Source organism: Corvus brachyrhynchos, unplaced genomic scaffold (genome assembly GCF_000691975.1).
Source record: "Corvus brachyrhynchos isolate BGI_N302 unplaced genomic scaffold, ASM69197v1 scaffold242, whole genome shotgun sequence".
Taxonomy (NCBI): Eukaryota; Metazoa; Chordata; class Aves; order Passeriformes; family Corvidae; genus Corvus; species Corvus brachyrhynchos.
In genome coordinates, this window is record NW_008236636.1 from 1069009 (window position 1) to 1093623 (window position 24615).

At 36.1% G+C, this 24615-nt stretch overlaps 1 protein-coding gene across 2 annotated transcripts in view; it reads left to right on the forward strand.

Moving 5' to 3' along the window:
• The first annotated feature begins 873 nt into the window (after positions 1 to 873).
• Positions 874 to 24615, forward strand: part of POC1B (POC1 centriolar protein B) — a 43410-nt gene continuing 19668 nt past the window's right edge. Inside the window, exons 1-9 of one of the 2 annotated variants that reach the window (XR_001859516.1) lie at positions 874 to 1071; positions 1836 to 2015; positions 3276 to 3383; positions 4254 to 4369; positions 4728 to 4861; positions 5610 to 5678; positions 9793 to 9945; positions 16770 to 16856; positions 23100 to 23291. Coding sequence is in view for 1 of the 2 variants with exons in the window: in XM_017726677.1 (XP_017582166.1) it covers positions 926 to 1071; positions 1836 to 2015; positions 3276 to 3383; positions 4254 to 4369; positions 4728 to 4861; positions 5610 to 5678; positions 9793 to 9945; positions 16770 to 16856 (993 nt within the window). In the remaining variant the exon portion in view is untranslated. The remainder of the gene's footprint in view (positions 1072 to 1835; positions 2016 to 3275; positions 3384 to 4253; positions 4370 to 4727; positions 4862 to 5609; positions 5679 to 9792; positions 9946 to 16769; positions 16857 to 23099; positions 23292 to 24615) is intronic. The other variant, XM_017726677.1, reaches the window with a different exon arrangement.

A 24615-nucleotide genomic window follows, 5' to 3' on the forward strand; every position in this document is an offset into this window, starting at 1 on the left:
TTCCAGGAGGCCCCTGTTCTTCCTCTCCCTTCTTTTCTCTACTAGGGTTAGGAATTTGACAACTGAGAGATGGGAGTGTGAATACCTTGTTTTATTTATGTCTGCATACTAGCATTTAGCAGAGATGAAGATGATAGGGCACGTAGGAATATCACATGTACCAGTTTAATTCAACTGCTTATTGTCTTTGCTTCTTATAGGTTCCTGAAAATGATCAAGCTCTGTTAAAAGAGCCTTTTTGAGTGTAGATAGTGTAGTTCATCTGTAAAGTGACTGCAAAAAACTCACCCTCTAACATGCTCTTTCTATTTTCAGACTGACAACTTTATGTTCTCTTTTGTACTAGACAAATGTTAGTATTATAAAGTCAGTACTTAAATAGGATTACAGAATTATCGTATGTCGATATCTTCACTCAAATGTAGATATCTGAAGTGTTAGAAATCATGTCTTGAGTTTAAGTTGGCTTGTTTTTTCAGAGTTAAACACTTGATGCTTGAAACAAATTCCATCTCAGAGATCAAAATGAGATTACTGAAGAATTTGTCTGTTGTTCTTAGGATTTGGTAAAACTGAATCTGGATTCATACTTAACTGATGTGCGTGGTGTTTGGCTTTGAAATTTTTGCTCTATGTCTTCAGTTGGCTTAGTATGTAGGAGAGCTACCTGTTAAGAATTATCCTTTACTCCTCCCAGTCTTGTGACATCCCTCCAAAAGCCTGGTGTTGGCATTACTTGCTACCAGGCTTCTGCTCAGGCCAAGTATCCATTAAAATCTAATAACTCCTCCCTCCCCGTAATGTTCATTAAGTTCTCTGTGAATCCAAATCAGTAGTCATTAGCTCTGACTTTCATAAGAACAGTGAGCAGACTCCTAATATCTTTTACTTCTTGCCAGCTACCTGCTCTGTGGATAGGTTTCTTATGTTGTGGAAGCTGAAGAATCAGCGCAGAGCTTACAGATTTGCGGGCCACGCAGAAGCGGTGACCAGTGTAGAGTTCTCACCCGATGGGCAGGTGCTGGCTTCAGCTTCTCAAGATCACACAGTCAGGCTATGGATTCCTTGCATGTGAGTATAACTGGGCAGTGCTGGCTACGTGTTTTGTAATTGTGCAATGTGAATATTGGAGGCTTTACTCAAATTTCTTTTTCCTTCCCACATGCCTGGGCTTTGACAAAACAGACTGGGGAGCACAAGCAACACAGTTCTTTACTGTATTACTTTGTTCTTTTCTGAATATTCTGTAGTTTCAAAAGAAAAACAGAACAATTCAGAGGTCACAATTTCATGTGTGTACAACTATGCTTCGTAATATTTCTCTGGCTTATATTTTAGTAAGTACTGCATGGCTGCACTTCATTTGGGGGAGACAAGTGATGGTGCAAACAAAAAATAGTTTTTTGGGAAAAAAAATTTAATCGACTTGCCTTATTAGACTGTTCTTGAGTAGTAGTGATTATAAGTTATTCAAAGTGATCTTAGACTGATGTTACTTGAACTTTCAAGCATTTTGTAGATTACTATATTAAAAAAATAAGTTCTCTTTCAAATACTGGTGCTAATGGGCCTAAAGCTGCTACTTAACTGCACTGTTCTCTAAAACTGGTCATGTTAAACACAACTGGAGAAGTGTTATTCTAATAATATTTAAGTAAGTAAAAAAAGTAGTGGTGGCATTACGATTTGGCCTCTACTATGCTGCTTTTTTGTTTGGGTAAGATTCTAAATATTCTAACATTGAGTTTTATGGATTTAAACTCTTTACGTCTAATGTAATTGTGATTTATGACTTGATATTTGGAATGTTGTTTCATTTTCTTTACCCCCCTTAGTCACGGAGAATCATCAGTACTGAAAGGTCATACAGCATCTGTTCGGAGTGTGAGCTTTTCCCATGATGGCTACTCTATAGTTTCAGCATCCAATGACAAGTCAATAAAAATATGGAGTGTTTGCTATCAGCGCCTTTTGTTTACCCTATTCCAACACACTCGCTGGGTTCGCTGTGCCAAGTAAGTGTTTTTATTCTCCTGGTAAAGTAGAATTCCTAACAAAGGGAATTTTATATCTCAGGGTAGAACTAAGAGAAGAAAAGTCTGTGAATAACAAATTATGATCTCTCAGTAATAATTAAATTTTATTAAATGAATCTTACGCACACAAGTTTTGTATTTATCTCCTAGCTGAAGTATGAAAGCTTGCTTTGTGGTAATATATGTACATATTAAATCAGTTGCTGTGTGTTCATTCTATTACATTAAAGGACAAATGGGTTCTTCTGTGTTTATTTTCAGTCAATATCCTGTCTTTCCTCAGTTTTGTTTGGTTATTTCTTTGTATTAACTTATTTCCCAGCATTTTCCCAGAGGTATCATGCATTGTAGGGGTTTTCTGAACTGTTCTTGGAATAGTAGTGGCATAAAAGAATGGTCATGAATCCAGATGAGTTAAGCTTACACAATTGGAAAAGGTGAAATAAGTGGCCTTTGGACTGCAAGTTAGGATTCATGCTCTTTAAAGACAGGACAGCTCTTCAAAGACAAGAAAAGATTGTTTGCCGATTTTTTTTTTTTTTTTAAATTTTTCCTTTCCTCCATATTAATGGAAAATCTGCAGCTAAGAGAGGCCTGATATAAACCTCTTGAGAAAGAAATTTCACACTGGTGAAGTGCAGAGCCCTACAAAGTTTCAAAGTATCTAATTGTTGAAAAGAAAAAGCCCTAGGAAATCACATGTGAAAGTTCTTGAACAGTTTTCTAATGTTGTTGTGCAGTTGCTCAAGAAGTGAAATAATAATGCTCAAGGAAGCTATAGACAAGTCATTTTTCTTGTTTAAAAACCTAGTCTGCTAGTCTAGGAATAATTGCGAATGCTTTGCCCACTATTTGTAAGTCTAGAGAGAACTCAGAGAACATAAATATAGGTTAAGATTGAACACAAGATTCTACTGTGTCCTGTCTTTTTACCTATAGTTTTCTGTAATATCTGTCATCCTTAGGTTGCTGATACCTTCCCCCCAACTCCCTCTCTTTCTCTTGCTTGATTTTTAATTCTAGTGTATTGTGAAATGAGGCAGAGTGGAATAGGGGGAGAAGCTTTTCTTTTCAATTTTATTACTCCATGAGAAATACTAGAAGTTCAAATGTCCTTTAAATGTTACGCATCCGTATTTCAAACAGGCTCTCTTGGTTCTGGTGTTTTGCTACTTATGTCTCTAATGCTAATCTAGGCAGTATCAGTTTTTTGGTAATGTATACACTTGTGTGTTCCAGATTTTCGCCTGATGGAAGAATAATAGTATCTTGTGGTGAGGACAACTCTGTTAACATCTGGGATACAAGAAGTAAAACTTGTGTTAATAGCTTCTCAGATTATGAAGGGTAAGTTTTACTAGAAAAAAAGGTAAAATGTAATAGAGTAATTTTATTTACATTAATTTAATGTTCTGTGGTATTAACATCTATTGTGTTAAATCTGAAAACAGATCAAAATTCTACCACCCATGTGAAGTAAAATGATTCATATAATGTTTTTCTAAAGAGGTTAACTGTCTGCACTTATCCAGATGTTTTCCAGCAATCAAGAGCTAATCCAAACAGAAGTGAGATTATTCTTAGATTTTGGAATGTTTCCATGTTTTTCCTCAATTTTGATAATATTATTTCGTATTGAATGCTTCAACAAGAAGAAAGCTTGAAGGCTTTTCCACTTGTTGATTAAAACAATGTTTTGTTACCTTCAGTGGTCTGCCTTATTTAAATTTAAAAAATATTTGCTTTTATTTATATGCAGTTTTCTTGAACATCTTGGATTCAGAGTTTTAGTTAACAAGTCAGTGGAGTATTTATCTTGCATATGTGCTTTGCTGATTTCATGGCTGCCTTCATCCTTTTTTGAGTCCCAAATGTTGTTATAGCTAGATACTTGGTTCTTAGACAAAATTATTTTACTTGTTGCTTACAAACTTTGTAGCACTATCTTCTAGGAACTTTGTACTCTAGCACAAACTCTGAAGATTTGACTTGGATCAATTATACTGTATTTTCAACAAAAGTGAGATTATGATTTATCATGTACATCTTGTTTTCTTATGCTTATTTCAGTTACTTGAAATGCCTTATTTGAGTTTCCATACATGTGGATTCCACACAAGCAGCTCAGTGTTGATATTGTGGGCTTTATATATATACACACACCTAAATATTTCTGTGGAAACATATTTTAAATCAGTTTTCATTAATTATATTTAGATATGCAAATTTTGTGGCTTTCAACCCAAGTGGAACATGTATAGCTTCTGCTGGTTCCAATCACACAGTGAAGCTATGGGATATTCGAACGAACAAGCTACTGCAGCATTTCAGAGGTAAAAAAAATGTAGTTTGTTTTATTTTCTTTACAATGGGACTCTTTACAATTAAATGTGATTTATCAAGAGTATGTTATTTCATTCCTTACTGGGGAAAGTGAACAAACAAGTCATATTGACATGTTGTAAGTATCTTTTTGTAGTCTAGCAACCCTAAAAATCCAATCTGAATCCTTTTTATTTCTTTGCTTCTCTTAAGCAAATACTTTGAAGAGTCTTTTATGCCCCAGAACTTTGGTTGTTTTTCCCTTAAATGAAGTAGTTCTTTGGGAAGTAGAAAAGAGCAAAGAAATAAAGTGCACATTTCCTCTTAGTAGATATCTACAGTCTTTGAATATTGTCTTCTGTAAATTAGTTCACAGAGCAGGGGTTAATTGTATATCATTCCATCCTTCTGATAACTACCTCATCACTGCTTCTTCTGACGGTACCCTTAAGATTCTGGACCTCTTAGGAGAAAGACTTATTTACACTCTTCATGGACACCAGGTATACACAATAATCCTCTTTAAATGGAGATCTTATTAGGTTGTTATCTTTACAAAGGGAAAGTAACATTTATGCCATTGTCTTTTATCTTGCAACTTGCAGATAAAATTTAGTGGACAGCAAGGTGTTGTATTAATGCACCTTGTCACAAGTGGTTAAGGAAATTCATCAGTTTTACCTGTAACCATGCTTTTTAGCTGTCAGTGTTACATGCTTGATGTTAAGTAATAGCTCATGTTCTGAATTCATTAATAATTCACTTGATTTTCCAGATCATGTTATTTGGCACTTTAGTGTTTTTGTCTATTGAAAAACAGTGTCTTCTAAGGAGGGGGAAGCTTACAGAAGATAACTTTTGTGAAAAATGGCAGACATGTCCTCTTTTTCCTGTTAATGCCAAACAAACCCTGTTTTTGATAATAAATCATTCAAACATATTGCCTTGAGTAATGCAACATATATTTTGTAATCTTTCATTGTCGAACTAAATATAAGATCTAAGGATAATACCCCTATTTTCCTAGTATAGATTGTTGTAATTGTAATGCAGCATTATACGAAAATGTGCAGTATTAACTCTTCAATCAAGTTTTGCTGAAATTCCACTGTAGTAAAATAGCTACTTATTTTATTAAAATTGAAAAATCTATTTTATTTGGTAACGGCATCAGTGTTTTTCTCTTTGCACTAAAATACCATGCTTACAGTAATAGCCTAACTTTACTGTATGCTATTTTTTTTTTGCCAGGGACCTGTACTTTGTGTGGCTTTTTCAAAAGGTGGTGAAAAATTTGCTTCAGGTGGAGCAGATGCTCAGGTTTGTGGTATTATCTCTTTAAATTAAATGTCTTAGTGTTTGTTACAGTGGAGGGGAGTTAAATATAGTATGTCACTGTAACATGCTAATTACTCACATGCATTCTGTCTACTAGTGTGTTATATAGACTTTCCATTGGATGCTACGATGAGGAGGCCACAAAACCAGCCACTTCCATTTTACATATTAAAATAAAGGAATGATTTTTAACTTAAAATATTTAAAGTGTTGCAATTCAGTGTCAATGAAGTTGTTGTGTTGCAATTGAAATTAAGGTTCAGCTGCTTTGTTAGGTTTTCACTTATTTTAAAGTCCTTACTCTGTAACTGTAGAAATTAAGGTGTATTACTGGGAAAACGATGGCTAGAATTGGGAAAAAAACTCTTGTGTTACCTTTACTAATTTACTTTGGTGAAATAGTAAAGTACTGGATTTTATAAAGGGAAGAATCATTTGAACATTAAAAAAAAAGTTAAACAGTAATTCTTGTAATTAATCTCCATCTACTGTAATAAATCTCATAATTAAGAAAAACTACTATCAAGCTTGGAATCATTTCTTTAAATTTTCCAAAAAGAATGAACTTTTATAGTACAAGGTTTAAATTTTCAGTCTGAAATGTTCCTTAATATTAGTTGTCTTTTTCACTGTCTCCTGTTACAAAAAGCTAAAATTAGCTCAATGTAGATATAAAAAGCTGTGGTGTAGAAATTCAGATCTTTTGAGTTTACCATAAGTCATGGTTATATTCTGTTTTGTGGAGTTTGAAATAAATTTCAGCTGGTAGCAGAGATGGTCTTGGGAAATAATAAAAAAATTACTTTCTATCACAAAGTGTTAGGTAAGAAGCACTGCCAAGACTGTTATCAAACATCCAATAGTAATTTTACAAGCAGGGAAAAAACCCACAAAAACCAACCAAGAAAGGGGGAAAGATATTTATTTCTTGACCCACTAGTATGATCTTTTATTTTCCATACTAAAGTTTTAAATAAGATTTTAAGTTCCAAAATGCGACTTAGGTCCTAAGTAATTCTGAATTGTTGGCCTTACCTTCCATGACTATTTTATTTTGAGTTTTATGACTGTTGGTATATTATTCTTAACTTGAGAGGAACTGAAGTGTGTATATTAACTAGGTCACATGACACAAGATTAGTCTGAGAAGCTCTGATGGGGGCAAGGACCTACTGAATTAAGCCTAACACAGCCTCCCACTTGAATGCCTGTCTTACTTCAAAGTTCCTTTGAATTTGGGGCCTCCTGAATGACACGTGTGTTCAACGCAGTCATGTCATTGCCTTTTTCCTGCCCTGATTTAATGTTGTAGAGCTGCTGGGGCATGAGAGCATGGAGAAAGTAGGTAAAATCTATGTCTCGTGTTCCTCAGCAGTTTGATAGAGTGGGTTCATGCTGAATACATGAGAGGGAAGATGCAGTTTCATCAGGAAGCACTTTCTTAGTTAAATGTTGAATTTAAAAAGTAGTCATAGCAGGTCTCGTAACTGTTTAAGTTACCTTAAAAATGGGCCTTCCTGTGTTTGTTGAAGTTTTTCTCTTTGCTTTATCAAAGTTTTGGTGGGAGAGTACTTATTTTGCTGCAGCTTTTACTTTTCTAAGTTTTAAAATGTGCAGTGCTAACCACTGTTGGGTAACTACCAAGGTATACATCTTCACCTATAGTAAACATAAGAACTTTATTTTTCAGTGTCCATTTTCTGTTGGTGCATACACACATGTACTTCTGAAATATCCTGTTTTGCTGACGTGTCCACAGCCTTCTTTCAGGTGTGCTAGGAGGATGGTTGTGGGATTTCTTCTCAACTCACTGTGATTGTTGGTTTACTGTAATTGTAGTGTGTATTTGTAGGAAAAGTTCTGCTGGCAGATCACCCATGTCATGTTTATGGGCAGAGGCTGGCCATAAAAGTATCATCTTCTATCCCTCATTCAGTATCCAAAATATATTGTCTGTTGACAGCATGAGTTGGAGGCAGCTGATACATTCTAAGTTTATGGAAGACTGCTTCTTTCATGCACATATTATTTCAAGGCTATTACGTTTTCAAAGAAGAGATCCTTCTGTACCTTCCCATCAAAGAAGGAAAACCAGTATCTGCTTCTTGTATCAAGTTTCTGGTTGGTGCTGAACCAGCTGACAGCTTTGTTCAGAAGCACATTAAATATTTGAAACAAACACTGGCTACTTTTGTTTCTTTCTATTTGCTTCTTTCCTCAAACAAAAAAAAAATCTCAGTATGTAGTGTTCTGAAGTTCACGTTCCTCACATTTTTTGCTATATGTGCATGTGGTAATTTATTTCATTAACCTTCTGCCATGGAAAACATAAGACCTTTTATGTGAAAGGAAAATTATACCTATTCATTTGGAAAGTAGTAGCCTGTGCTGTTAATTCAGTTACCATATAGAAGAGACAACTCATTGTGTCTGATGAAGGCCTTGATGTGAAGGCAACTACTTCTTTATGAAATACCTTTCTTCTAGGGTTGTGCATATTTGCATTTGCACTTTCGCATTGCAGTTGAGATACTCAAGGCATATATGGATGTTTCCATTCTGGTTTTATTCTTACTAATTTTTTTTTATCTGTAATGATCAAGCTGCAGGAACATGGCCCTTCACTTTAGAACAAAATTAAATATATTTAGAGCTTGAGCAACTCAAAAGCTCACCACTGTTGAAAGGTGAGCTGCCTCCTGCCTATACTGTTGTTTACACTCGGTGCTGAAACACTTCAAAGTACTAAATCAGCAGAAAATTAGCCTGAAAAAAAATGAAGGGAAACTACTAAAAAAATGTGAGTAACTATTCTGGACTGAATAATGGAAGTAGTAGAACCTACACAGCTGAGGAAGGAGAGAAAGTAGGAGCTGCTGTGAATCAACTAATCTATCACCTAGCAGTCCTGCAAGTGCCAGGTTTTAAGGAAGGTTTAAGTAGTTTGACTGAGATCTGTGCATCCTCTTTTACTGTTACTAATGTCTGAGTTAGTTTGGGTTCACCTTTATTGGTGCACTGTCTCCCAGTGCATATTCAGGGTCTTTGACTCAAGGGAGTCATGAAAGACGTTGAACCTGAAATGAACTTGTAGCAGTGCAGGTCTTCAGAAATATATTAAAAATATGATTTAGTGCACTTGAAATTTCTGTGAACAAATCTATGATTTGTGTTGCTTAATAATTATTAATATATAAAAAATACTTTTAATGTCTGTCACAAATATTATTGGCTGGACAGGGAAGTAATTTTAAGTCAGATTATGGTCCCCTCTTTGTTTTCTTTAATTTAGCTGGCAGCTGTAGATATCAACATTGGACTTTTGGTAACTTCCAAGTGTCTCAAACTTTTTCTCTTCTCTTCTCTTCTCTTCTCTTCTCTTCTCTTCTCTTCTCTTCTCTTCTCTTCTCTTCTCTTCTCTTTTCTCTTCTCTTCTAGTACAAAAGAGCTCACAGATCATGTAAACTTAATTAAATTAAATATGCAATTATTTTGTGACAGGAGAGATTATAACATTGTGTGCTATAATTTCATTTCCCAGAATATTCATAAGACTGGGTAGAATACCTTTGGACTACCTCTACATCCTATGACCTTCTGCATTAGTGTGACTGTTGTTTATTGTTTCTACCTAGAATATAATTGGACAAAGTTCTGAAAAGAGATTCCTGTTGCTAAAACACTGGAACTGGAAGGTGTTTTAGAGTTCTGTGGAACTCTCTCATTTCTCTTATTTCTTCAAATTTTCTTGTTAGACCTGCAAGCCTTTTTAGGGGGCAGGAACTTAACGGTATATGATCCCTTGATCTGGCAGAAAAGTAACTTGGGACAGTTCAGTGGGACAGGAGTTTGCTTTGTTTTATGATTGTAGATGTATTGTAGAGGTTATTTTTTTAATAGATTGAACCACATCTTTTAGATTTGAAGTACAAATACTCTGGGGAAGTGCCTGTGTTGCAGTAGACATCAGACTAAGACATCACTGCAGTCTCATAATGATGCAGTGATCTACTAGTAATAACAGACTTTACTGAATAGTTATGTTTTGAGCACTGAATAGCCTTCAAGTAGTTACTGAGGTGAGGATTTCTTACAGGTATTACTATGGAAAACCAACTTTGATACTTTGGATTATAAAGAAGTTCTCAAACACAATTTTAGAAGAACACATATTGATGATCCTCCTCATCTGCTTGATATTTACCCAAGGTCACCTCATCTCCATGATGGAAAACTTGAGTCAGTTGAGGTGAGTGCAATAAATTGTCTAATATAGGAAACAAGAAGCTTCTGTGAACACTGTCTGGCATTTATAGTTAGATATGTTTTACGTATACCAGAGAGCTTTTTATTGTTATATATAATACTTTGAAAGCAACCATAATTTATGAATCCACACACCTGCAAGCTGGTGCTGGCAGGTTTATGCTGAAATTACTTTCATGCCTCTTGTATGTCTGTACTCTACATCTGATTTAAGCAAAACATAGGTGATAATCTGGTCTCTGAAATAATGCTGCAAGTGTTGCAGAAGGCATCTGAATCTTCAATGAGCTTTAGAATACTAATCAAAAGACTTCATTATAAGCAGGACAAAGTGGTGTTATTACTGAAAGTTTAATACTTGGTTCTCACAAGCTGTCCCTCTTTCCAAGACCTTTAGGTATTGTGAGGAGATCTTGATATCTATCTAAAAGTTTAGGAAGACTTTCTAGGCTAGCAGTGTGTTTTATGTCACTATGTAGTCTGATTTCTTGATATTTCATTCTTGAACTTCTTTACTGTCAAACTATCTATTGGCATCCCTTGAAAGCGTCAGAAATTAGGGAACCAAAGGACAATGTCAAATGTTCTGTGTCAGTATTAGGAAAAATCCTGTGTTTGTCAAGTTGTCTGGAAGTTATGCTCAATAGGTAAACAGTGCTATGTCGTCGATGAGGCCATTGTTTACGCTTTATCTGTGATGGTTTGTGATAGAGCTGGCTAGCTTCTGCATGGTGATTACCTATATTTTTTTCTCTTTTTTGATATTCTCCAGGTTCCTCTAGTGTTGAAGAACTGTATCTGAGATAAATCTGGGAACATTCTGATTACTGATATATGCTATCAGAGTACTGTAGAAATTCACCACTGCCTGGGTGTGTCCATAGAAAACATAGATATTGCTGCCATGGCATTTGTTTCCTGCTCAGTTTTAAAACATTGACTTTTGTGGATTTTGAGCTTTTTTTTTTTTGTGGATGGGTGTGTATGCAATATTAATATATGCAACATGAATATATGTAACATGAGTAGTATAAAGATTGAAAACATTTGCTGGAGGCAGGGAACGCTGATAAAATCCATGAGTAAGACTTCTTTTGTGCCTGGTTCTATTGTAAAGTTGGATGTGCAGCTTTCTGATGCTTAGCATTTTGGTCAGAACAGGATGACTGCATCTATGACAAGGTTCATAAATAAGCTTCCCTACTGGAATTTCATACTTGTTGTAACATAAATGAAGAACTTGTTTACTGATACTAGCCTTCAGTGTAGTTGGTCAGTGCCAGAACAAACTCAATCACAGCATTTGCCAGCAAATTTAAGCCACTCTTGCTGCAGCAACATTTTGCTTCAAGACCATTCAAATTGCAATAGTTATAACATCTGCTAAACAAACACAGTAGCTTATAGCTGTAGGGTTCCATTGCTTGCTTTTCAGGTCAACATTTCCAGACCCCTCTGCTGCTTACATGCCTGGCAAAGATGGGAATATACTCTAAAGCAATTTTTCAGCATTTTATTTTTTTCCTGGTCCTGAGTAATGAGAAGCTTTGGAAAAGCATTAGTGAGTTCAGGCGAAAGTTAAACTAAGGCTAGGAAGCACCTCATTATCAATACTGAAAGGGCTCATCAAGTAAATCAATAGTTGAATGTCAAGAAATTATTTAATAGTTAGCTTTGACAGGTTTAATTTAGCCAAATGTCTGCATTTATTCATGGCTGCAGTATTTGTAGCAGCTTATAGGCTCCTGGGTTAGCTGCTCCATTGTAGTGAAAGGGCTCTATGGCTTTCTCATAGCAAAGTTTTGGACTCTTTGTGGTATATTTACTGGCCTGATTTCAGGATTTTAAGAATAGAGTTGCTGTAACCTCTTTCTAAGCCAGAGGCAATAGAGAGAATTCTAGCATTAGGCTGTTCCACTGCAATCCCACCCTCATCTTTCAATGGTTCATCATGTTTCTAATATATAAGGGAAAGGAGGAACAGAATTAGGCATGTCAAAGGGAGCTTTTGGAGGTCATCTATTCTTCTGATCAGTGGTGCATCAGTTCAGCTGTGTCTGGTTAGGGTGCCTTGAAGAAGGATGGAGATTCCCCTATCTTTCTGTGTGATCTATTCCACTACAGCACAGTGGTTTTAATATTTTCCTAATATCTCATCTACACCTCAGATAATAAGCAGAACTGCTTCCTTTCTCGTTATTGTGTTCCTCTCTCTTCATATTTCTATGGGAACAGGGTAAGGTGATTGATCTTAACAGAAGTAACACTATTCTAAGAGACTTGGTAACATATGCAAGAGTTACACGCACACAGAGGAGGCAGTTCAGCTGTGGGATTTTTAAAAGTATCAGTGACTGCTTAAGGTTTGCAACAAGCCACTACAATGTCATCTAAATTCTTGAGCTGTGTTGTAATACATTGCCTTCAGTTATGCTTAGCTGGTTTAGTCACCTCTGTAACAGGAATGAAGATGGATTGCCTTAGGATAAAATCAAAGGTGATAGTACACAAAAAGTTCAACAGATGTGCAGGCAGAACTCAAGAGGAAAGTAATTATCTCCCTATTTTTTAAAATTTCTAATGTTTCACACCTTCACACCTCCCCTTTTTTTTTTTTTTTTTTTTAATGCTTTTGGTTAGCTATTGCTTCTCTATCCCTGCTTGTCTCAGTATGGCAAAGTCCCTGCAATTCCAGAACTTGATTCTGGGGAAGTAGTATACACAGAAATTGAGCTGGCTTAGAACTTACTCATCTGGGATCAGAGGCACAATTGCAGTATTTTCACACATCACCTGTTAGAAATGCTGCTTTGAATAAAGCAGCTTGCATAAGGGCATTAAGAATTGCAGGTGTCACCTGCTGTTTTCCCTTCAGGATAGTGACAGAAAGATGGAGCTTGACTGTATTTTGCCTTTTCTCATAACTTTTAGTTATTCACTCTTCAAAGCTAACATTTCAGATATTTTTTTCTCTCTACTGACCTATTTTTTTGAGACATAATCAATTTTTACAAGAAAATTATTAGTTGTGTCTCCTCTTCAGCCCAGCAGTAGCCTGAATTTTAATGCAGCATTGAATTTCATGTTCTTGACTTACAAATCTTTACAACTGTTCTTCAACTGCACTGATCAATGTGATTATTGAATATTCCAGTAAGTAGAGATTTAATGCTTATAATCATTGCAATTTTTCAGACAACTTGGAAATGTAAGTAAATTATTTGTTCTCTAAAGACACCTACTTTTTTCTGTTGATCACAGAGGTAATCTTGGGTGATAATCAGCTCAAATACAGGTGTCTAGCAGTATGTCTAAATTTAACTGAGATAAATCCTACTTATTGTCACTGTTTGACATAAGGACCTTGTGGAGTTATTTGAAAACAGTATGTTTAATCAGTTATGCAGTTTTAGTAAAATATAATAAAAAATGCATTCCACTTGAGAGCTGTATTTCTGAATTTACGATGTTTGTACACAATTGACCTTTTCATATGCTAGAGACTTCTTTAAAATAAATGGAAGATTAGGAATAAGTTTCTTTCAAAACATAGGTTTGAGGTTTGAGCATATTAAGGTGCACAGAGTTTGTATCTTGTGCACAAATAGCTTCTGTTGATTTAATTTCATCTTAAAATTTTCAGTGTAATTTCAGTTGTAAATATTTTCTTAGATGAAGGAAATTTAAATTACACTAGGTGGCAGTAGAAAAAAGAATATATGGCTTGCTTGGCTTGAGGGCCCTAGTCTAGAACAAAGAAGAGCATTTAATCAAATGGAAAGCTAATTTTCTCTTGCTATGTTTGGAGAGACTATTTCACAAGTAGCTACATCACTTTCCTAGGAAATACTTTGTGTGAGTCATTTAAAACTTCTTCTTTTAATTTTATTAACTTAATTTTTCTAATTCATGAAAGATTCTGTACAAACCTCCCCTTCAAATATATTTTGTTGTACTATGGATCAAAATGTGATAATTATATTATTGTATTAGAAGATGATAATGAAAATACTTACGTATCAGTTTACCAAAGCAAGGCTTTGAAATTTCATGTTCTGGTTTTTCTGTCTTGTTTCTTAAAGCTAAGTCTTTCCAAAAACTTACCTTTAAGACTTACCGTGGTAAGATTATTTTACAGCTAACTACATCACCTTGTCAGGAAATGTCAAGTAATTTGAAACGTTTTTACATTTAGCTTCATTCCGTTATGTCATTCATTTTTAGTGCAATATTAAAACTAATATTTGTATGGAGGACTTAGATACAGCCTTTATATTTTTGTGCATTTCTTTAGACACTTTTTAGATGCTATTTCTGACTACTTGCTTAATAATTTTATATTTAATTTTTTTTAGTATGGCTTATGACAGTTCCTTCACTCCTAGTCAGTGTTTACAGTTCTCCTCATCCTCCCCTTATCTCCCCTGAAAAAGGAGTAAGCAGAAGTATAGACAGAGGAACTTCCATTATAGCTCCAGGATGTGACACTTCCACAAAAAGAGCACATTTTTTAAACTTATACCATGTATATATTTACCAACCTGTATCAAGAATTTGACTCATTCTGCAATATCTCTGATGTATATAACAAAGAGATGTTATCTCAAAGATGTTTCAAGAGCTATTAGTAATAATACTGCAGTAGTTCCTCCACATTAGAGTATTGATAGGTAGTAGGCACCTACTGTTCCTCTTGTGCAGACTCCTGCAGGTGCATTGTCCTCTCTTCGGTACCCAAATGATTCAGGTCAGAAAATTACTTTAGTCTTACCTGCCCATAGTATGGTTGGCACTTGGAAAATGCATTGATTGTGTTTATTGTAGGGCTGACAATGTCAGAAGCAACTGACTGGTTATGCTGGGCACTGAACAAATGTAAGCCCTTTGGGACAGTTGCCTGTTTAGTCTCAATAGACATGGTATATATCGAGGCGAAACAGTAAAATTTGCAGTTCCTCTCTTCCTCACCTTAGCAGTGAAGAAGTGGTAAGATATACTCTATTCAGAGGAGATTTTGATTAGTTGTTTGCAGGGAAGATGCTAAAGGAGAAGCCCAGTTAAAGTGGTAGAATTTTCAGCTAAATAGAAGGTTATTACATAGACTTGTGTTACCTGGCTTTGGTTGTCCTCTCCCCCTTTCTTTTCTCCAAGTCTATTTGACAAAATTGGAAGAAAGGAAGACTTGATCCTAATATCTACAAATGAGGGAGAATTTTAAGTGTTCAGCTGTGATGACTGTGTAGCAGAATGTGTTTTCTTGATTGTCCCTGAGTCCCTGCTCATTCTTGATTGATGCACCTGTAATCTGAAGACAGAAAAAAAAGAGATCATATATGAAGAATGGCTTATTGAAACTGAATAAAAGAAAGAGCTAAGCACTGCTAGTCAGAGAACTGAACAAGCTTAAAATCAGTGTTGAGATCTCCCCTTAAGGAAGGTTTGTCATCTCTGATTTGTAAGTGCTGCAAAGTGTGAGAACCACTTTCACTTTGAATAATCAGGTAATGTTTTTAAATGTTTCTTTACCTTCTAGCTTGCTAGTAAACTTTGGTCATTTTCTTCCACTTCTATTTACTGATGAAGATCCTGCTTCTATTAATTTTAACCTAAATTTCTGCATGTAAGTTATGGAAATCTAAATAAACTGAATGAAAAGGCTTCAGGCAGTACAAGGTACTGTTGCCCTCCTTCCTTGGCTACTAATTCCAGATACAAGATTGTATTCTAGCTGCTTAACAAACATGTCTCTGGCCTAAAGGTTTTTATACCAATGTATGGACCCTAGCATCAGGGATTTTTCCTTGTGGAAATAGCACTGAAGCAGTTACTGAGTGAACAGCTCTGGCTGAGCCAGAATTTTGATGGTCTTCAGGTGAAATAATAGGATCTTCCTCTTGAAAAATCAACATAAAGTGACCCTTGTATCTAAGAAACGTTTAGTGACTAAACTTGATCCTGTCACTAGGCAAGTGTGAGATTTGGGGTGTCTGTTATTCTTTTGCACTTTCAATAAGGTGTTTGGAATGAATACTGTCTCCGGATTACTGATAAAAAGTTGGAAGGAGAAAAGTGAATTTCTCTTTATTACATCAGACTTCTTGGTGATTTGAAAGTCATCTAGTCTTTCTGTAAATTTTGTCAGTTCATAAAATAATAAGAATAGTACTTCCATGCATCATGCTGAGAGGGCAAACATCTTAGGCTGTGATACACCTAGATAACATAATGGTAGGGATAATATGCACACAGATTTTTATAGGGAGGTTATTCTGATCCTTATGTGAAACATAAGATAAAAGCAGCAGCTTTCTCAAACTTCATATTCTCTAATACTTTCTTAATGCTTCACTTTCAGGAAAGGACATTAGCAAAGTGTTGCTGAAGTTACAGACTAAGTCCTATAGCCAAAAATAAGCAAGTAGTAGGTGTGATACTAAGAGCAAAATTTCAGATATTGTGATGACATATCTGATCACTCAGCCTCTGACATTATTCGAGTATAAAGCAGTTCTTCCTGTGGTTTCAGGAGCAACATAGTTTGTGTTTGGTCTGTTAACTTATCACAGATTTCAGTGTTACCTCCTACCTGTTTTCCACAAAAGTGCTTTTCAAGTTATTTGGCAATCAGAGTTGGTACAGAAGTGAGCATATCAACAGTCTGTTAGTGGTAGATGGCTTGAGGAACTTGAATGGGGGTTGGGAACCGATCAATCTGGGCTGCTAAGTGTGTTGTCACTTTTTATTTCAGTCTTATTTCCCTTTCTATGTTGGTGCTGAAATAATAATATCATAATTCATTTTCAACAGGTCAACCCTACCTTTGATGTGCCTGATACGCTAACACCTGATCCAATTATCATAGGGATTAGACCCTCTTCAACTATCAGTACTCCTGTAAGTTGCTTCGAAAAAAAGAAAAAGGGTAGGATATAGCTAACATGTTACAGAAATGTGCTTTTACTATCCATATAAATGAAATAGATTTTTTTAACAATTGTCAAGTGCTCAGAGCTCAATATTCTACATTCTCAACGTAAACTTTCTATCACAATTCCCAAGTCTAACCAGAAGATGGTGTAATAGCAAAGCTTTCATTTTATACCTGTAATTTTACCACTATACTAAGCACAAATTCTATTTATAAGCCCATGCTGAATACATCTAAATATTACTGTTAAAATTTGTGGCTTATTCTCAAGCACTTCTTGTAACTCTGTCTTTATCTGCAAATAATGGGAAACCTAAAGAATCATTGTCTCACTGATACTATTCTAAAAGTGATGTTTTATGTTTTCTCTTTTTAAGGTATTTAATAGTTTCCTAGAAGAAAAAAAAAGTAATACATTTTAAGACAGATTAATAGGATTAGAGTCTTCTGGTGTTAGCTTTACATGTGACATTGGTATGGCATGTGGGAGGAGAGGAAGGCAATGTTTTAGCAGTAGTTTCGTAGGAGGAGAAATATGCTCTCCTGGTATGAAATCTAAAAGACATGCTGTTCTAGAATTAGGTTAAAATGAGAATTTTTCTTTTAGCTCTGAATCTGCTCCAGTGAAGGCACAGATTGTGTCTTGAGCAATTTTATTTACCATAAAGAATTTGTGTGGTTGAAGGGTTAATATTTATGAAAAGGCAGCAGGTGTGGTTTCTGCTGTTCTATTTTGCATGAATGCTTTATGAAAGCTATGTTGTGAAGGTACTGTGTAAAGTTCTTTAAGATCATTTATCGAAGACCATGATACACAGGTTGATGAGAAACCTTTACTTCAAAACAAATAATCGTAACTTGTACTTGAGAGGTGATAATGTTATATATTTTAAGGTTTATCAGTTGTGTCATGTTTTCACAATGGAAATATGGTTTTTCGTAGACTTACATCTGTTTAGTAGGCTTCACAGATAGTGGATTGTGGTAGATATAATTTATTGACTATCTATCAGTTTTAAATACTCTGTGTTCATTACTTACTGCTCATCACAGAGTTCAAACGTATGGTTGCACTGTAATTCTGTATTACATGCATACAAATTAGTTTCCACTAATTCTTTTGATATGAAAGCAGCTTATAAAATGTTATGCCCAGAACTCGGAGGAATACATTGACCCAAGAGATACAGCGTTGTTTTGACTGCTGTCTGGCTGGCTTTACAATGTTCGTTATAAAAATTACAATGTTGCTTCAGAGTTTATGCTTTTTGACTGTGTCAGTAACCACTACTCTTTTTTTTCCCCAGTATCTTAATCTACCATTTATCACTGATTCTCATCACTGTTGCATTTCAGCATTCTCCATCTGCATATTTTTCCATCTAGAAACATTTTTATACCCTTGTGACTTGGACTGTAGCCTTAAGGGCAACTGTCCTGTTCGACACACCACTGTCCGCACAAATTCAGGAATCATTTTTCCTATTTTCTTTGCCACTAATATCTTTCCTCTCCAACTTTGCCAGCCTATCTGGTGCTCCCTGCTTTTTAATGTCACCTCATCTTTTAGTATCACCTTCTTGTCCAGTGTCTGCTGCATTACCAGCTTCTGTCATTTGTGGAATGAACACCTGTTTCTTAATCAGGCCAGGCACCTAGACTCTTTGTGTCTTGTTTCTAGAGAGTTCTGGATCTCAGTGACTTGGTCCTTTTCATCTGAAGCTGTCTCAGTTTCCCTAATGTATGGAGACTATGTCTAACAGAGGCTTGATGTGTTCTTCATAAGAAACAAGGGGAAAAGGGCAGATGCTGGCTTTATTCCCATCACACCTTCACTGACAGATTTCCTCTTGATACAGTTTGTCCTCAATTGAATGATACTGCTTTTATGCATTATTTGTATTTTTTTTTTCTTAATCCTTCTCCAACTTGAGGTTGCCAACCTCTAGTCCTAGTCTAATTCATCATCCTATCTCATACATATCCCTGATTCCAGCCCCAATGGGTTGCTCTTTTTCTACTGATTATCAAAGACGTTACCACTGTGCACTTTTTTTTTCCCTGCAAACATGTCAAGACCCATTTTAAAACTGTTTATGGCTTTTTGGCACTACTTCTACTGAAAGATCGCTGTTCAAATGACAAAAATTTTTGATCAGATTGTTGGGTTAATTTATGCATGTCCTGTCTATACCTACTTACTCTTTTTGAAGTGTTTTGCTCTGCCTTAAGGAGGTCCTCTCTCCTTCTGACATGTGCAGAGAGAAAAATGCACTCTGCACTTAGGTATCTTTATGCGTTCTTGTTCAATGCATTTATCACGCACGTTACACAGCAGGATCTTAAGGGTTATTTATGAAACATATTGGCAAGTCCCTAGACCACTGGAAGTAGCTAATCCACGTATTTAATTTTTCTACTGAAGGAGAGAGATACTTGAGACAGTGGTCTGAGAAAAAGCAAGTTTTTATATACAGCCTTCCTCTGGGATGAGTAACAACACTGAAGCTTTTGTAGGATCTCTGGTGAGTTCCTTAAAGCTCCCTGAAATGTCTTCAGGAAGACTGGAAGTCTATGCAAAAGCTTGTAATGTTTTGTTGAATAACTACCAAAATTCCTGACAGTAAGTGGTCAAAAACTTCTGTAGGTCTCAAGCTGGTCCAGGAGAAAGGAGAATAGGATAAAGTGCTCTTCTTATTGAGAATTTTTTCTTCAGCTGTAATTGTGTTCTGTCCTACTCCTTTATGGGAAATACATTATTACTGCCCCTAAGGTGATTTCTGACAGAGCAAGAAGTTATTTCTTTTTCCTTCCTTCTGTGAAGATTTGTTATAGAGTGGTATCGGTTGAGAAGGATGTCTGGAGTCATTTCATCTAACCTTCCCCTTAAAGCAAGGCCAACTTGGATCAGGTTCTTCAAGGCCTTGTCCAGTTCATTTGTTAATAGTGTGTAAGCATAGAGATTCCACCACCTTTCTGGGCAGCTTGCTCTAGTGTTTGATTGATGAAAGTATTTTTTTTTTCATAATATGTAGCTAAAATATCCTATGTTCCAACATGTCTGTTGCCTTCAATTCACAGTGGTCCTCTAATATGTGTGTGTGTCTTCTTTCTATCTGCCCATTAGATATCTGAGATGGCAGCAAGATCTCCCTGTGTCTTTTCTTCCTTAAGGCTGTACAAACGTAGTCCTCTGCCTTTTCTTGATATCTCTGCCTAGAGAAGATTTTAAAAGCAAATACTTAAAAATATAACACTCTTGATTCTTTAGTGTGAATTTAAAATATATGTTTAGATATTTTCTTAGCAGTTCATTTATTTTGAGCTGTAGCTAAGAAAATGCTAGTATTATCTCTTCCTCCCACTCTTCCTTCTCTTTTCAAGGAATTTTAATTTCTTGCTTCATCAAAACCAACAATCCATCACAGCTTCCACACTTAAAATGCCTGCGTTTGTGTGTGCTTTTTTTTTTTTTTAATTTAGTTGTATTTTCTTGCTTCAGAGGTTAAGCTAAGATATGCAGATATGAAAAACCAACAATCCATCACAGCTTTCCCACTTTAAAAACGCCCGTGTTTGTGTGCTCTTTTTTTTTTTTTTAATTTAGTTGTATTTTCTTGCTTCAGAGGTTAAGCTAAGATATGCAGATATGAATGTTCTTATAGGGATTTTGCTAAAAGCACTTACATTATTAAACTACCTGAATTGTAAACACCTTATCTTTTCAGCTTCTGTTCTATCTTCATACTAAGGCCAGTTGTTTTGAACATGGTGAAAAATCTGTTTTCATCTAAGGTTCATACTAATGCAACTTTTGTAAACTCAGTGAAGGGAGTGTGATCGTTGTGTCAGTGGAAAAATTTCAGTGTAATCTTCAGTGTGGAGTTGCTTTCTTTTGGACTACAGTTACAAAACCATTAAGAGCTCCTGTGTATTATTATGGTTAGGAAATAGCTTTGGATTTGATGATTAATTTATTCAGTTCTCCTGTGTATTATTGAAAGCACCGTAAAAATTATCTGTGTATGCCTAACAAACTGCTACTTGTGTAATGTCCTAACTTTTTCAATGCTAAGAGTCCTCACAGTTACTAGAAATTAGGTGTGTTCTAGCCTTTTGCACTCTGAAAATATTCACTAAATTGAGGTCAAATTTGGGGGCTGTGGGTGATATTTTTTTCTCCTTCCTATTTCATTGAAGACTCTGGAAGCATTAATGCCTCTTTCCTGCCCCTTCTTCTCCATGTATCAAGCAGCTTAACATTGCCTTTGTTTTCTGAACTATTGAAAAGGAAAAATTGATAGTTTTGTTTCCCTTTGGGACTACTTCCTTCTATTTTATCTTCTGACTTTAGTTTTAGTCATGAGGGAGGTTGGGCCTTTTGAATTCTGTAAGGCAATATACTAGTAACCTCCGGTCCCTGATAAGCTGTTGGAAACTAGGGAAAGTTGATGGTGGCTCTGTAGTTTTTACTGACAGCAGCAGGAAATCACTGTAGAGGCTCTCTAATGTTTCATCCCCTGACCTTGCTCGTGTAAACAGGATTTGGAGGAAGCAAAGCAATGTACTGTAATCTGGAAGTCAGAATGTCTGCGCTGGCTGGGAGATGTTTGCTGTTCTTTCTCTTCCAGTGCCATTTAACACTAAAACCAAAACACTCTTAATGTTTGTTTACAGTACAATTTCTACAAAGTTAAGATTGGGTTAATTACTGAGTGAGGAAAGATAGGGATTGTTTCTGTTTAAAGCAAAAAGAACAGTTTTAAAATAGAAAGTTTATCTGTACTGCATTTGTAGTAGGTGTCTAGAGGCAAAAAGTAGAAGTATCTATACTCTCAATTTGTTCTGTGCACATTGTTTTCACAGTTTGTATTTCAGGGTTTAGATATTTTTGATACACTTTTCTCTGCCTTTGTTTTGAATACAAAAAAAACCCCCCAAGCTCCGCAATCAAAAAAACATGCCATGTATTTAGAAAGACAGCAATTATGAATGAAAAATTTGCATCTATTCTTCCATTTCTGCATACATGAAGGCTTAGTCAACTATTCTTCTTCATGGAAACTTACTTTGAAAAGATCTTGGAGTAATGTCTCTTCTTGCATGGCTTAACGTAACTCCAGGATCCAGTAGGAGAGGATGACAATAGAAATTATATCTTAAAAACTAATTTTTCAAACACTTGATATTTTTCTTACCATGCAACTTCAAATTTATTCTGATTTGTCCTTTCCTGGCTTCAGCCTTATGTGGAAATAAACACCAACCATCTTCAGGGAGGTTAAGGATAGGGTAAAAGGAAGAAAGGAAATAATGGCAATTTTATACATAGATCATCTCCTCCGGGGCCTATGTCCAATTCAGAAGGGAACAGCTGGTAGAACAAAACTCACATGACACTTCATTGTGCAGAGTAGTTACCTTTGCTGTTTGTTATAGTTCATTTGAAAGCACAACACCTTTCTGTAGTTCATGGATATCAACTTTCCTAAACATCCTCAGATGTTTAAGCTTTCACTTAAGTTCTGTTCATTGCATGATATGCATGTATTTTCTCTGCCAAAGACAAGTTCCAGCAGTATTCCCTTTGAAAGAAAGACTGGAATCACTGCTCTGCTTGTGTTCCTTGTCTAAAACTCAGTTGCCGGGTAAACTGAGGTCTGCACTGAGGAGTGATCCCACCGGTAAAACATCTTTGATAAGAATTGACAGTTCCCAGCCTCTTCCATCACCTTAGCTTCTTTGTTTCCAGACAGAGAAATAAGAAAGGCCACTCTCTGAATAGCGATGAATTTTCTTCATATACTGCCATTCTACTGATTACTGGTAAATGCTTATTTGAACTGTCAACTCCCTGAGCTCCCAATGACAAATACAGAATTAAATTAGGAAATAGTGTGAAGCGATCCTGTGTCTCCAAAGTTTTGAGGTAAAGCCATCTGCACCTTTTTCATAGATGAGCATACCAAAAAACTCTCAAACAGGCTCTGAATCTCTCATGCTAAGTCTTATATAAACAGAGAATAAATACTGTAAATGGAGGAAGTCTGAAGTGTTCAGTGCAGCAGAATAAAAATAAGAATTGTGCTTTTGTGTCTTTGCGAATGAATCCCGTTCTCTGTCCAATCTTGCTTTTAGACAGGCAGTTTTTAGTGTCCTCTTGGCTTGTAGTACAGTCTAGACAGACCTTTTTACTCTTTGTTATGCAGGTACAATATGTGGGGCTGGTGCAAGAGGATAGGCTGCCTTCTCCCTAAACTCTGCAGCTAAACATGTTCAGCTGCTCTCACGGAAGGAATGTCTCCCATTCCCCCCAAATGCTACCCCTAATCCATCTGGAACAACCATGAAGCAGTAGAGACAGCTTTTTCTGTTGCCCAGCTGAGAGCCTTCTAAAGAAGGTATGGTGTATATGAACAAAATGACTCATCACAAGTGCCGAAAAGATGAAGTGTTCTGCATGTTGAACAGTGAATTTCTAAACTTGAATTTTGACCTGCTGTAGCTGTCTAGGCATGTTTAAAAAGATTTGTGTATGTAATCTTAAAAGCAGTGTGCTTTGATACCACTAGCATCAAATAAAGCTTGAAGATCAAATGCTTGTAGGTGAACTCAACGCATGTAATAAAAGAGGAATATGATCCAAATGGTCCTTGCATTTTGCAGTGATGTTTTCTAACACAGCATGTAACTGCTGGTTTACAAGGAGAGAACAGGAAATATGTTGTGCCTCTACATAATTAAGTAATAATACATGTCCTGATGTTCCTTAATTGTCTTCATTATATACTCCAAGTGAACTGGAGCTGGAGAGAAAGTCAGGTTTTTATCGGAGACTGAGTTCTGAATTTGGGCACTAGAGAGTGCAAGAATATAATATTTCCTATGCTGTTTTTAGCCTGCTTTCCTGAGAAAATGTACTTTATGAGATTGTACTGTTTATTTGTCTGTCACTGTTCTGTCTCCCTAATAATCTTATAATCAAATAATTGGTGGATTGGTTTTTTAATGAAGCTTGGAAATAAGCAGTTAGAATAAGGAAATGTAGTGCTATCACTAAAGAAAAAGCCAGTGGGATGTGAACTGATACTGGAATAGGTATGGACTAGCTACTGGTGACCCACCCCATAACGGTGTGTCAACACATACGAAGGGAGCTTGAGTTCCTGTAGAACAGGAAGCCTAGAAGAGGGACCTAACAGGAAAAAATTGTACACATGCATGCATACACAAGCATTTTGTAAGATAACAGGCCTTTTAAAACTGGCAAAGTTTTTCTTTGTGTAGGGTCTTACTCAGGGTAGCTGTGTTTCAGGAATGCTTTTCAAGTTGATCTGTGTCTGTATATTGTTCCTTTAGCACATCAGCACATTTCTGGGAACTAGAGGGATGGAAGTTCCAGGTATTATTTCTCTCTCCATTTCCTGAGATACTGTACATGTACGCTCTGACCTTGTCTGCTCAAGCAGAGTTTTCCTCTGCTTTGACTGGAAATTCAAGTTGTGTTCACAGTTCTCACAGCTGATTCTGCAGCATGCAGAAAATGCCCGACAGCTATCAGCCCACACATCCAGTAACAACTGGTTCCTTCCTCTTCCTGGGGAAGAGTAACATCCTCTGAGAAGAAGTGTCCCCCGAGGAATGCAGGAACAGCAGCAAGCCTTTCACACAGGAAATTGCTACTATAGCACTTGTAGAAAAGTGTTTCTGTCACTTGGATTGTCA